Source organism: Aotus nancymaae, unplaced genomic scaffold, assembly GCF_030222135.1.
Source record: "Aotus nancymaae isolate 86718 unplaced genomic scaffold, 86718_ANA_hifiasm-v0.15.2.pri h1tg000029l, whole genome shotgun sequence".
In the NCBI taxonomy this organism is placed as follows: domain Eukaryota; kingdom Metazoa; phylum Chordata; class Mammalia; order Primates; family Aotidae; genus Aotus; species Aotus nancymaae.
The window spans coordinates 2,426,237-2,441,039 of record NW_026988442.1 but is presented as its reverse complement, the minus strand read 5'-3'; the positions used below and the strand labels follow the sequence as shown (position 1 = coordinate 2,441,039).

General features: G+C 38.4%; 1 protein-coding gene across 3 annotated transcripts in view; it reads right to left on the bottom strand.

Annotated features, from left to right (window-relative positions):
• Positions 1 to 14,803, bottom strand: part of PAK5 (p21 (RAC1) activated kinase 5) — a 299,715-nt gene that overhangs the window by 97,739 nt on the left and 187,173 nt on the right. For all 3 annotated transcript variants that reach the window (XM_012455429.3, XM_021665767.2, XM_021665766.2), the window contains exon 3: positions 5,153 to 5,367. In XM_012455429.3, coding sequence (XP_012310852.2) covers positions 5,153 to 5,356 — 204 coding nt within the window. In that variant the 5' untranslated portion in view covers positions 5,357 to 5,367. The remainder of the gene's footprint in view (positions 1 to 5,152; positions 5,368 to 14,803) is intronic.

The following is a 14,803-nucleotide window of genomic DNA, read 5'->3' as shown; positions in this document are numbered from 1 at the left end:
CAAAATAAAAATAATAATAATAAAAAACACCTAAGACTACAAAGATAAAACTAAGTCAGAGCCAGTTTTGTGTTGGTATTCTCTGTGACTATTTAATCTTTAAAAGATAAAAAGAAGATTGTTAGAAAGGTTTTGAAGGCTAAATTAGAAAAGGGATGGTAAATAACGATCTAACAATCCTTATTTAAAGAACTTCAAAACAACTGGTTTAGAGAAATTATATGGTATACACTAAAAGGGATGGAATATTGTATTCAATAATCTTTGAAAAGGTTGTAGAGATTAGAAGATTGCTGGCCAATTGAAAAAGAAAAAAGTCTCTATTTTCATTAAAAACAAAAAACAAAAAAGTGAGTAGTGTGTGAAAGGTAGGCTGCAGAAGCCACAGATAATCACATTTAATGTAAGTCCCAAGACAGTGGTTCTCAAACTTTTTGTCTCAGGAACCTCTTAAAATTATTGAGGACCTAAAAGGGACCTTAGTTTATGTTATATCTGTTAATAGTCACTGCATTCGATATTAAAACTGATAAACTTATTTATTTATTTATTTGAGGTAGGGTCTTGCTCTGTTACCAAGGCTGGAGTGCAGTGGCACAATCATGGCTCACTGTAGCTTTGACCTCAAGGCTCAAGTGATCCTTTCACCTTAGCCTCCAGAGTAGCTAGGATAACAGGTGCATACCAGCATGTCTGGCTAACTTTTTTTTTTTTAAGTGGAGATGAGGTCTTGCTATGTTTCCCAGGGTGATCTCAAACTCCTGAACTCAAGCGATCCTGCTTTGGCCTCTCAGAGTGCTGGATTAAGCATAAGCCACTGTGCCCAGCCAAGAAAATTTAAAACATAAGAATATAAAGCACATGATCCATTAAGCATCCATCAATCAATGACATTATCACATGAAATGTAGCTTCTGAAAAACTCCATTGTATACACAAGAAACAATGAAAGTAAAAAAAGCAAACTTGAACTTTGTAGACTCCCTAAAAGAGTCTGAGGCACCCCCATAGGTTCAGCCCACATTTTGAGAACTTTTCACCCTAGGCCCAAGAAGACATGAACACAGATGTCCATGACAATATTATTAATATTTGCAATAGCAAATATTTGACAATATCCCTTGGTATTGGATAAATTAGTAATGGATAAATTGTGAAAAAAAACTAGAGTAATTTTTAAATCAAGTTATTTTCTTCACATCAGTGTGAATTTATCTCAAAACAATATTAAGTAAAAAAGCAAGTTAGAGGTTATATACATTATGACATCATTTAATAAAATTCAGATATGTCAAATAAAACTATTTAATATTACTTACATAATACTACATGAAAATTAAAAACAAATATGAAGCAAATATTAAGATACTTTTTTTTTCATTTTAGGTAGAAGCTACAAAAGCTTTTAAATATTATCCCCTGTATTTTTTTTTTTTAGCATTTTCAAATGATTTCTAGGCTGTAACAAAGGGAAAGGGTGATCATTATGTTCTGGCTTTAATCCACCTAGAACAGCAGTTCTTAAAGTATGTCTAACCATCAGCAGCATCGGCAGCATCTGAGAGCTTGTGAGAAATGCGAGTTACCAGGCTCACTACAGACCTACTGAATCAGGGCCCCTAGCGTGGGGTCTGGGAATCTGAGCTATAACAAGCCCCCCAGGAAATTTTTGTGAATGTCTTTAAGTTTGAGAACTACTGGGCAAGCACAAATAAATATGACCATTCAACCTTTCCTTTATATAATGCATCTAATTCAGCACATATTTTGATAATATTGTTTATGATATTCTTTTTTTATTGCACTTTAGGTTTTGGAGTACATGTGAAGAACATGCAAGATTGTTGCATACGTACACACGTGGCAGTGTGATTTGCTGCCTTCCTCCCCATCACCCATATCTGGCATTTCTCCCCATGCTATCTCTCCCCAACTCCCCACCTTCTGCTGTCCCTCCCCTATTCCCCCCAACAGACCCCAGTGTGTAGTGCTCCCCTCCCTGTGTCCGTGTGTTCTCATTGTTCAATATAAATGAGAACATGTGGTGTTTGATTTTCTGTTCTTGTGTCAGTTTGCTGAGAATGATGGTTTCCAGGTTCATCCATGTCCCTACAAAGGACACGAACTCATCGTTTTTGATGGCTGCATAGTATTCCATGGTGTATATGTGCCACATTTTCCCTATCTAGTCCAACATCAATGGGCATTTGGGTTGGTTCCAGGTCTTTGCTATTGTAAACTGTGCTGCAATGAACATTCGTGTGCATGTGTCCTTATAGTAGAATGATTTATAATACTTTGGATATATACCTAGTAATGGGATTGCTGGGTCAGCTTATGATGTTCTTATGGACAAAATGACATTAGATATAAAAGGAGTTTCTCAATGATATTTACGAAATGTTTTAAAGAGAACCTCTCCCTGGGGTGTTCAGGTTATCTTGGCTAGCCTACATGCTGCAGGGTTGAGCACACAAACTTTTGACACGCATACAAGCTAACTCGTGGCTTATGGTTAAATTTCTGACAGTTTGGAAATCCCAGCCAGTGTAAACTCACATTTATTATAACTTATGTGGCTACATTCCTTTATACTACTTAAATCAAAGTTCTCAAAGTGTGATCATCAGACCAGCAGCATCAGTACCACCTGGAAACTTCCTAGAAATGTAAATTCTTGGGCCCAATCCCAGTTCTACTGAATAAGAAACTCTGAGAATGGAGCACAGCATTCTGTGTTTTATCAAACTCTTCAGGTGATTATGATCTACTGTATGGTTGGAAACCCTGGCCTAAATAAATCTACAGAGGAGAGGTGTGTCCTGGTAAGGACATTTGATTAACTTTATTCTTTATGGGTGAGATCCAAGCTAGCTGGATCTTGTTTTTGTCACTCCTTGTCTGTTTTCATTTTATTTTTTTCCTAAGTGACACAATAGTGACTGAAGTCTCATTTGCAGAAATCAAGGACTTACTCTGAGATGTATCTTCCAGTCATCACCCAGTTAGCATTTAAGTGTCTATAACTAATATTTTAATATTTTCACTTCATGTGGACTAAACACTCATGCATTTGGCATTAGGGCTGGGAAGCCCATATAGCAAGGTTTAGCAGCTTACAAGTCAGGAACTCTTGCTCCAACTCTCAGTGGGACTGATTGTCAGAGAGGAAAGGATAATGAGCCAGCCCACCTAGGAGATGGAAGAAATGAGGTAAAAGGTTCTGCTAAGTCCCACATCCGCTGAATGTGATGGATTACCACTAAGATGAGAGCCTCTTTCTTTGTTGCCAAACAGAACCTGCCAGGATCTGGACAAGTAAAAAGCCATGGTGAAGTAAATGATACTTTGTCCTAACCAAATAATGAATATACTCTAACAAGACGTCACATGTCCTGGGTCTCCAGTTAGAATGTTTCTTTAAGACTCTGCTTCTGTCTAGAATGTTTCTAATCCAATGATAGTGATAATGATACTCCAGGATAAGAAAATAAGTCTTAGTTTCATGTGGGAATTTTTCCTTCACCATGGGGATAAATAGTAGAGGACTTTTCGGTGCACACTGCTCATTCCATTTTCTAGGTTTTCTAAAATCTTGGGATATGAGAAAAATAATGAAACTAAACAAGCATATTTTTTCTAATTCCAACTTTTTAAAGATATGGCCCACCTTATTATATGATCGCTAGCGAAGTGTTAGCCTTCTCTTAGGGAGAAAATTATGTTCAATAGTAGGATATTGCCAAATACAAACCAGTAAAGTTGGTTAGTCAGTTTCTAATAAATATCAATTGATATCTGTTTAAAGTGGCAGCCTCCTTTTATTCCCAAAGATTTATCTTCTCAAATATACATTTGTTTGTGTACTTAATATTTTATTGGTTTGAAAGTTTTGAAACCCTACCAGAAAATCAAACTCATAAAATATAGAATTATAAGACTCTGTATTGATCTTTGGGCAGAACAGACTCATATGTTCAATACCAGAATGGACTGACCAGCACTATGCATGAACAATGGAATCACAGTTCTAATTTAGTCAGGTCAGGTGATATTTCCTAAGCATTTTCCATAATGTATCAGCTGTGCTCTTTCTTTGCATCCCTTTAAAAATATGCAGTTTTGTTCTGCATATTATTTAAATACAGTTTATGCCATAGTCATGTTAACGCAGAATAACATATTCAAATAGCACAGATGTCTACTAATATAATGAGCAAGGAAAGAAACTGAACTTCATGCTTCGTATAGATTACGAAACTCTGGAATGATCCATTGGATAACATGATGATAAGCTTCAATGATGTTTAACCCCCATAGAAAACTTTTGGGCAATTGCCTGATAGTCTATAGAATTCTTATCATTCTGAAGTGCAAAAGAAAACTGCAATCCCTAGATTTTCTTTGCAGTAACTTGGCATAACTGAAATTTTTTGGGTCTGCTTTCTACTTACATGTAATTACTTTTATGAACATTATTGCCAAAAATTTCCTAGCTATATATTTAAGGTAAATTGTATCTTATTCTAGGACTCAAATTATTTGCTTTTATTTGAAATAGCTCTCTCTTAGGCTATAAAGACAAATTTGAAAGCTATAAAGACAAATAAATATGTACATATGTATATATACACACACATATTTATATGATTATATATAAAACATATATAAGTATATGCCTATATATGCATGCATATATATTTATAAATATTGTTATTAAAATCTATTGGTAATAAATTTTATATGAAAGAAAAATTTAAATATTTTGAGAGCAAATAAAAAACAACAAAAAGTAGTCTATTCTTGGTCAGAGGCCATTGCCAGTATTAGCCAGAGTGGATGGATAACATGCTTCTGTATAAAGTTTAGCAAAAACACCATTTAAAGTCAAAATACAAATGTCCTATTTTGTGATTCCATTTAACATGTCTGATTTTTAAAAAATCACATCTAAAGCCAAAGTTCCTTTTCATGGGCTGCAATTTATAAGAAATGGTGAAAATTATAATCATTAAAGAATAATGGTGAATAATCTGTGAATGTTAAAAAATACATGGTTTAGGCATTTTATAGCTTGCTTATGAAGCTGATGCAGTGCATCAAATAAGAGCATGATTCTTAAGCCCACCCAAAGATGGAACACTCGCCATACCTTCATAGGAGCCAGCTGTATGGGTGTGATACATGAAGGGTCCACCATAGGCTTTGGCCTGTTGGCCGTATCTGCTAACAGGCTGTGCCATTGCTGCGGAAGGCCGGTAAACTTCTGCTCTTGTGGATCAAACCCAGTATGAACCCTGTGTTCAAAGTTGGATGGGCCAGATATTTCAATCTTTTTCTTTTTCTTCCCAAACATGATGCCAAAATCTGGGAAATGTAAATAGAAAAGATGGAGCTGTTTACATCTTGTCAGCAGAAGACCATAAGAAAGCAAACGTTCATTCATTCAGGGTAATATCTTTACAGTTATTCCCCCAGATCCCAGCTGCAAAAGATAAAAGTTGAATTTTCAGGGTGTGTAAATTAGATAATCTTATTCGATGTTGTTGTTCTCGCCTTAAACTTGCCATGTGGAGCGTAGTTCCCTGTCCCGATGACTTTGGTTTGACCATGTGACCTGCTTTGACCAACAGACTATGGATGGAAGAGACAGTTAGCAACTTCAGGGTGGAAGTTTTTGGAGGTGTTGTATGTTTCTACTTTTTCCTTGTGCTCCTGCCACTTGCCACAGAGATCTCTCTCTCAGGTAGATGACACTTCCTCAGCCTAGGTCTTGGAAGGAGAAATGCATGAGGGCAAATACAAGTCCATCCACCAGTCTGAAGTCAAGACCAGGCAAGCCCAACTGAGATATTGCTGACTCACAAATGAGAAATAAATGTATGTAATCAAGCCACTGATATTTTAGCTTTGTTTGTTATGTAGCATTATTAAAGCTGACACCGGGGAAAACATCTCAAAGTTTGGTATGTACTTAAAATCCAAAACATTTGTGTGGAATAAAATACATGCACACATGAAAAATAGGTTGATAATGATATTCACCACATAAAGGATCAAACAAGCAAATATTTACAAAGCACTTACAAAAACATCTGTGGCAAAGTAAAGTACTTCAAGTATTAATTATACACCTCTGGACAAATATACAAGAAATTTGACTGACATTACCTGCAGAGAAGGGAACCAGGGGAAGAAGGCAGGGAGGAAGACTCATTTTTCACTATATATTATATTTACAATTTTTTACAGTGTACTTTACCTGTTTGAAACAACATAGCTTACCTAGGTGAAACATAGCCAGTGACCAGAATACCTCTAGAAAATATGTAAAATAGGCAAAATGTGCTTTATGATGTTGAAAACACATAAGGAAACCTGAGTTTGCATCCCAGGTAGGTCACCTATTCACTGTGATTCCAGATAATTGCTTTTTCCTCTCTGCATCTACTTAGCTGTGAATAGAACAATTATTATCATTTTGAGAATCCTTTCAACACTACCATGGGTGTTACAAAAGATGATGTTTTACTTTGGGAGGCCAAGGTGGACGATTAACCTGAGGTCGTGAGTTTGAGACCAGCCTGACCAATATGGTGAAACCCCATCTCTACTAAAAATACAAAAATTAGCCAAGCATGGTGGTGTATGCCTGAAATCCCAGCTACTCAGGAGGCTGAGGTGGGAGAATTGCTCGAACCTGGGAGGCAGAGGTTGCAGTGAGCTGAGATCATGCCACTGCACTCCAGTCTGGGAGACAGAGTGAGACTCTTTTTTTCAAAAAAAAAAAAAAGGTGATGATGATTTGGCCTGTATGTTGCTTTGTTGAGGAAGATTTATCTCAGCCCTTTGACTGGAATGGGTAGGTAATATATTCCTACCCTTCTATGTATATATTTTTCACAGCATTTATCCACTTGTGATTAATTAATTAGGTATGTTCAGTGTCTGTTTTAAATACTAGACTGTAAGATTCATGTGGGAAAAAATGCTTCCTGCTGTTTCTTTACTGTTTGCCTGGCCTATAGCAGGGTTCAAGAAATATTTGTTGATGGACTAAAATCACCCTAAACAGCACATTGATTCAGTAAATAGCACATGGGGTTGGAGCTGCATGTTCTCTTCATTCTTCCTTCTCTACCTCCCTTCATCCTCTCTTAAAACTGTTACTTCTTTTAAAACATTTATCCCTGTGTGGCAGGCAGGGTCTTCCCATGCCTTCCAGTTTTCTCAAGCTCCTCTTCCATCCTCTACCTAGATAAATATTCTCTCAGCAATGATCAGATCACTCACAGCCTTCACTCCCTGGACGCCATCAAAACCCATTGCATTCATTCTGGTTGTTACTTCACACTAATTTGGAAGGGCTGTAATAAAAATGGATGAACAATTATAAGGACTTCAAATACCTTGGTATATTATCTTTCCTGGAAAATATAATTATATTTTAAAACAATTCCATAAAAGTACTTTACTACAAGTAGGTCAATAAATACAAGTCAGCTGACCTTACACCTTGGGCCCTCCCAAGCCAAAGTGTACAGAAGGAAAGGAATCCAGCTGCCATAGACTGCTGCAGAAATGGCCCACAATGTTTCATGCTTCCTGGTATCCATGCCTTCAAGGAGGCCTCTCCCATACTGACTCTGGACTTGGATATATAATTTGCTGTGGCCAATGAGATAAGAGAAAATATGACACCAATATGCACTGTGCCTGCACACTGGGGCTTGCTTGCCCTCTTGCTGTCCTTGGAAACTACAGTCAACATGAAAACAAAGCCAGGCTATCCTGCTGGGAAATGAGGGGCCATGTACTCCAGTCACCTGTCTCCCCAACAAGCAACTAGTCGACCCTGAGAAGCAGAGCTGCCCAGCTGCCCAGCAGCTATCCACATGAGTGAGCCTAGTCAAAACCAGCAGAAGAACTACCCAGTTAAACTGGACTTAAAGGTACCACTTATAGAATCAAGACACAAATAAATGTTGTTTTTTTCTTTAAAACATTATGTTTTGGAGTAGACTGCTATACAGATAAAGCTAACATAACAAAAACCCTGATTATCACCCTCTACCTTGCATCTTCAGATGCTTGCCATTTTTAGGTTTCTATTTTAGCTGCTTCAAAGTTTCAAGTAACAACATCCAGTGTGGGTAACTATATTAGCTGTTACACAATTGAGTGCTAACTCAAAGGAGTTTTGATTGTGATATTACTATCTGGTTGAAGGCCTGGAATGTTTTCAGTGGCAGGAAATTACACCAATAATTAGCTCAATACATCATCTTCCGAAAGTGAGCATAAAATACATTTGAAAATAACGTGGCCATTTGTTGGCTGAGTCTGCTTGACAGTTTAAAAAACTTTAGCTGTGACCATTTTTTTTAAAGCAAGATAGAAATTATTTCAGAAAAATCATTTGAGAAGAGTTATTTGGCCTGTATTCATACATGAACAAGCACTGAAAATGCTAGGCCAAATATTTTTAGAGGCAGAAAAGAAATGTCTTATTATTCCCTTTCTCATTGTGAATTTCCCAGTGGTTGCTATGCCATTCAATAAGAGCACCGAAAAGAAAATATCAATGAACTAATACTGTTTCTATTTTTAAATAAGAGCATTGTGGAGAGGAAACCCACAGCTGAATTAATCTACCTACACAGCATCCTACCTACACAACTATAATTTCCACGGTCAAACGTAGAGCTCTACCTCCTCAGTAAGTTTGAGTTAAAGAGTTATAAAGGAACAACTTAAAAGGAAAACACAAAACAGCTCTATAACCGGAAGGAATATTCCTGGGAAGTTCACAGATGCAGAGACAAAATCTCCAAGATGTATAGTGATATTCTATCAGCAGTGGCTGCTACTCTGTTAGCAATGAGGAGGCCCATAATCAGGTGAAAGACAGAGCCAGGGTCCTAGTGCCTTTTAACACCGTGGGACAGGGGACACCTAGTAGGGAAGTGAAGATCTGCTTGGCAGACGATTTCTTCTCTCTGATGTGCTCATGCTCAGTTTCTACCTACTACGGCGCTAAAAGTTCAACGTGTCTTATCCCACATTCATGGTAGCCCTATGTCGGGGGTCCCCAAGACCATCCCCAAGAAACCTCACCATCCACACCAACTGGGTTCTCTAAGAAAGGTAGGATGGCATCTGGCAGAGAAGGTAAATACAGGGCAGCCATGCATTGCTCAGTGACTAAAAGCTTTGAGATTCTAAGTCTCCAGTTTTACAGGTTTCTAACCTCAGGCTTGTTGATTCACCAGGAGGACTCATAGGACTCTGCATACAGTCATACTCATGGCTGTGATTTATTACAGTGAAAGGACACAAAACAAAATTAGCAGTGGGAAGAGGCACATGGGGCCAAGTCTAGAGGATGGTGCAGACTTTCAGAGGTCTTCTCCTAGTGAACTCACATGGGATGTGGTTAAATCCCCCAGGACTGACTGTAACAACACACATAAAATGCCATCTACTGGGGAAGCCCATCGGAGATTAAGGGCATGAGTATTTTATTTGGTACTAGTCACATAGGCACCCCTTGCTTAATCCATATTTAAATTCCAGAAGGAAAGCAGGGGTTCAGCATCAACCATTTTTTGGCATTAACAGTTCAGGCACAGCAAGCCATACGTTACCAGGGAATGGTGGGGACCTTCCTAAAATCCAAGTTCCGAGATGTCAACCAAGGGCCAACCTTGCAAACAGGCTCTTTTCTAGGATATGCATCCTTAAGCCTGCTAGACTAACTCTTCCCTGCAGAGGAGGTGTTACTACTATCTCCCTTTCATAAAAGTGGAAACAGATGCTCAATGCCCAGGTTAGAAACTTGTAAAACTGGAAACTTAGAATCTCAAAGCACAAGCTTTTAATCACTGAGCAACGCATGGCTGCCCTGTATTTACCTTCTCTGCCAGATACACCACCCTTCCCTTCTTAGAGAACCCAGTTGGTGTGGTTGGGGAGGTTTCCTGGGTCCTGTCAGGTCTCTCTAGAAAGACCCTTTCTGAGAAACTACAAACTGTGTCACTGAGCAGGTGAGGCTGAACAGCCTCTCCCACAGAAGAAAAGATCCCTGCTGCTCAGCACCCATGTAAACCAAGGGCACAGCATACCTCCTTCCACTCCTCAGTGTCCAGCAGACCTACTTCCTAACAGCTGGGTAGGTATCTTTCAGTACAGAAAGTTAGCCACAGGTTTAAAAGTAGGCGGTTCAGGAAATAATGTGAACTATTTCTTCATCCCTTTGTTTCATTATTAAACACACATGTGAACATTCACCTGGCAGTTTGATTCAGCATTAACCAAGTTGGTTCCTTAGCTAGATAAGTTTGGGAAATAATGGGTTACATAAGGTCTCTTTGTGGGACATTTCAAGGTCTTTATTACACTAATGTTAGTTTAGTTCCTAGAGGAGGATAGTACACAGATCCCAGAATCCTTGTTTCTGAAAGTTTGTTGCAAAACTCACAGAAAACACTGTTTTGATGGATGGTTTCAGTCACCCTACGTTCTTCTATGAAAGAGAAGTCTTAGAAGAAACTGAAAGAAATCTAGATCCCCAGACGCCAATATCCCATTTCTGCTCTGACATCTTCATGGTTATCTCAGCCCTCAACATGCTCTCAGGGACAGCCCAGCTCTGGCCCTAACTTAGTGGGTTGCCCTGCTTTAAACACATGCCTAGTCTAAAAGCTCCAAGATGCAGGCATCTCCCAATTCAGGTCTCTACAAACAGGCATAGGGAGCAGGAAGTCAAGGAAGAAATAGCAGGCAAATGAAGCAGCACCTGGTACTATTCGAGTCATGCAGGTTGGGGTGATCGCACAGCACCTCATTAGGGACCAGAAGATGCTACTTAAATTATACTCATCAGGACGAATTTTGTGTCAGACACTGTTATATGTATAAACTCATAAATTCTGTTCACAGTAATTTATATTGTAAGTATTATTATTTTTGCTATAGAGATAAGGAAATCAAGGCCTACAGAAGTTAAAAAAAAAAAGTGCCCAAGTTCACTCAAGTAGGAAGAAACTGAAATGGAACCAAAACCCAAAAGTCCACATTTTGAGGACAACCTGGTCCATGTTCTGCTGATTGGAACACCAGTCCAGCCCCCATGGTGCAGCATGCCGTGTGGACCTGGCAGCTTCTCTCCAGTGGAGAGTCCTCCATTCTTCATGGGGTTAACTCCAGGCAGGCTTAGCTCCTGTAATTGTTTGGATAACTCACTGAGAAGGTATTAGAAGAAAGCCCAACAAAGGACTGAATGATCTGAATGTTGCTTCCATGATAGAAAAGGGAGTGGGTAATATTGCTTATAATATCTGGTTGCAAGGGGGACTTTGTTGGCTCTTCTGAGTTGATACACAACAACTCTCTCCAGCCCCAGATTCAGTCTCTGCTCTTCTCTATGCCTTGAAATTGATTTCTTTTTGTTTTTTTTTTTCCATTATCTGATTTTTTAAAAAAAATTGCTATTTTTATTATAATAGTATGCAGCTTTAGAACATATATTCCCTTGTAATCTTCAGTATTCTCTTGCACAGATAAATGAGTTTATGTGATGCTCCTGTTTAATTATTCAGATACATACAATGAGAAACAGTTAAGATCAATTATGAAAGAAACAATAACAAACTACTTCAATTAAGCAAGTGTTTGGTTTAGAAAACTATCCTAGGCTTATATTTGTTATTTTCTTATATTTTACTGTTGTTTAGGGTTAAATCCCAAATTTCCTCAGATTTTTGCCCCATGAAAACTAGGATCTCATCGTCTAATATTTACTTCTCAACTATGAATTATGGTTTGAATGTTTGTCGCCTTCAAAACTCATGTCGAAACTTGGTTCCTAATGTAGCAGTGTTGAGAGATGGGGCCTTTAAAAGGTGACTGGATCATGATGACAGAGCCCTCATGGATTAATTTATTCCATTGATTAATGGATTAATGCACCAATGGCTTAATGGGTTACTATGGAAGGGAAACTGGTGGCTTTATAAGAAGAGGAAGAGAGAGACATGTTGGCGCATTCAGCCCCCTCACCACATAACGCCCTGCATCACCCTGGGATTCTGCAGTCTCCACCAGCAAGAGGACTCTCACCAGATGCAGACCCTCAACCTTAGATGTCTCAGCCTCTATAATTGCAAAATATAAATTACTTTTCTTTATAAATTACTGGATTTTAGCTATTCTGTTATAAGCAACAGAAAATGGACTAGGACGCTATCATTGCCATGACTTATAGAAGTTATGAATCTATTGTTTGCATTTTCTCAAACTGATGTCCTATTCTTGATTAATGAATAGCATACCATTTTTTTTTTAGATGATCTTTTGGGTTCTGTTTTTAGTTCTGCTTACATTGAATCACATTTATTGATTTGTATATGTTGAACCGACCTTGCATCCCAGAGACAAAGCCTACTTGACAGTGATGGATTAGCTTTTTGATTTGCTGCTGGTTTTGGTTTGCTAGTATTTTTTAAAAATTATACTTTAAGTTCTGGGGTACATGTGCAGATCATGCAGGATTGTTATATAGTTATACACATGCCATGGTGGTTTGCTGCATCCATTCTCCCCATCACCTACATAGGTATTTCTCCTAATGTTATCCCTCCCTAATCCCCCCACTCCCTACTATCCCTCCCCTAGCCCCCCTATTCCCCAACAGGCCCTGGCATGTGATGTTCCCCTCCCTGTGTCTATGTGTTCTCTTTGCTTAACACCCACTTATAAGTGAGAACATGCAATGTTTGGTTTTTTGTTCTTGTGTCAGTTTGCTGAGAATGATGGTTTCCAGCTTCATCCATGTCCCTGCAAAGGACATAAACTCATCCTTTTTTATGGCTGCATAATATTCCATGGTGTATATGTGCCACATTTTCTTTATCCAGTCTATCAATGATAGGCATTTGGGTTGGTTCCAAGTCTTTGCTATTGTAAACAGTGCCACAATGAACATGTGTGTGCATGTGCCTTTATAATAGAATGATTTATTATTCTTTGGTTATATACTCAGTAATGGGATTGCCAGGTCAAATGGTATTTGTATTTCTGGATCCTTGAGGAACCGCCACACTGTCTTTCATGTGGTTGAATTAATTTACACTCCCGCCAACAGTGTAGAAGTGTTCCTATTTCTCCACATCTTCTCCAGCATCTGATGTCTCCAGATTTTTTAATGATCGACATTCTAACTGGAGTGAGATGGCATCTCAATGTGGTTTTGATGCCCATTTCTCTAATGACCAGTGATGATAAGCATGTTTTCATATGTTTGTTGGCTACACAAATGTCTTCTTTTGAAAAGTGTCTATTCATATCCTTCACCCACTTTTTGATGGGGTTTGTTTTTTTCATGTAAATTTGTATGGGAAGTTCTGGCCAGAGCAACCAGTCAAGAAAAAGAAATAAAGGGTATTCAATTAGGAAATGGGGAAGTCAAATTGTCCCTGTTTGGAGACAACATGATTTAGAAGACCCCATTGTCTCAGCCCAAAATCTCCTTAAGATGATAAGCAACTTCAGCAAAGTCTCAGGATACAAATCAATGTGCAAAAATCACAAGCATTCCTATACACCAATAACAGACAAACAGAGAACCAAATCATGAGTGAACTCCCATTCACAATTGCCACAAAGAGAATAAAATACCTAGGAATACAATTAACAAAGGATGTGAAGGACCTTTTCAAGGAGAACTATAAACCACTGCCCAAAGAAATAAGACAAGACACAAACAGATGGAAAAAATTCCATGCTCATGGTTAGGAAGAATCAATATCATGAAAATGGCCATACTGCCCAAAGTAATTTATAGATTCAATGCTATCTCCATCAAGCTACCATCGACCTTCTTCACAGAACTGGAAAAAACCACCTTAAACTTCACATGGAACCAAAAAAGAGTCCACATAGCCAAGACAATCCTAAGCAAAAAGAACAAAGCTGGAGGCATCATGCTACCTGACTTCAAACTATACTACAAAGCTATGGTAATCAAAACAGCAGGGTATTGGTACCAAAACAGAGAGATAGACCAATGGAACAGAACACAGGCCTTGGAAGTAACACCACAATCTATAACCACCTGATCTTTGACAAACCTGACAAAAACAATGGGGAAAGGATTCCCTATTTAATAAACGGCGTTGAGAAAACTGGCTAGCCATGTGCAGAAAGCTGAAACTGGACACCTTCCTTACACCTTACACAAAAATTAACTCCAGATAGATTAAAGATTCAAACATAAGACCTAACACCATAAAACCCTAGAAGAGAACACAGGTAATACATTCAGGACATAGGCATAGGCAAGGACTTCATGACTAAAACACCAAAAGCAATGGCAACAAAAGCCAAAATAGACAAATGGGATCTAATTAAACTTAACAGCCTCTGCACAGCAAAAGGAACCATCATTAGAGTGAACTGGCAACCAAAAGAATGGGAAAAAAAATTTTCAATCTACCCATCTGACGAAGGGCTGATATCCAGAATCTACAAAGAACTTGAAGTTGATTTCTATGACTGCATCACTAGAACTTCCTTGTCTTTGGCTTCTAGTGAGGTTTGACAGATTAGAGGCAATTTGTAGGTGGAGAAAGAGGTTGGGTATTTATTCCCCTGGTTTTCATTGCAAAATTCCCTGGTTTTCTTGCCAAATTTATTCCTCTAGTGTTCTTGAAAAAAATTCCCCAATATGTATAAGCTTCGATTGGTATTTCCTATTCCCTCCAGTTTTCACTCCCTGTAGGGCTAGATGTGACATCTTTCTACA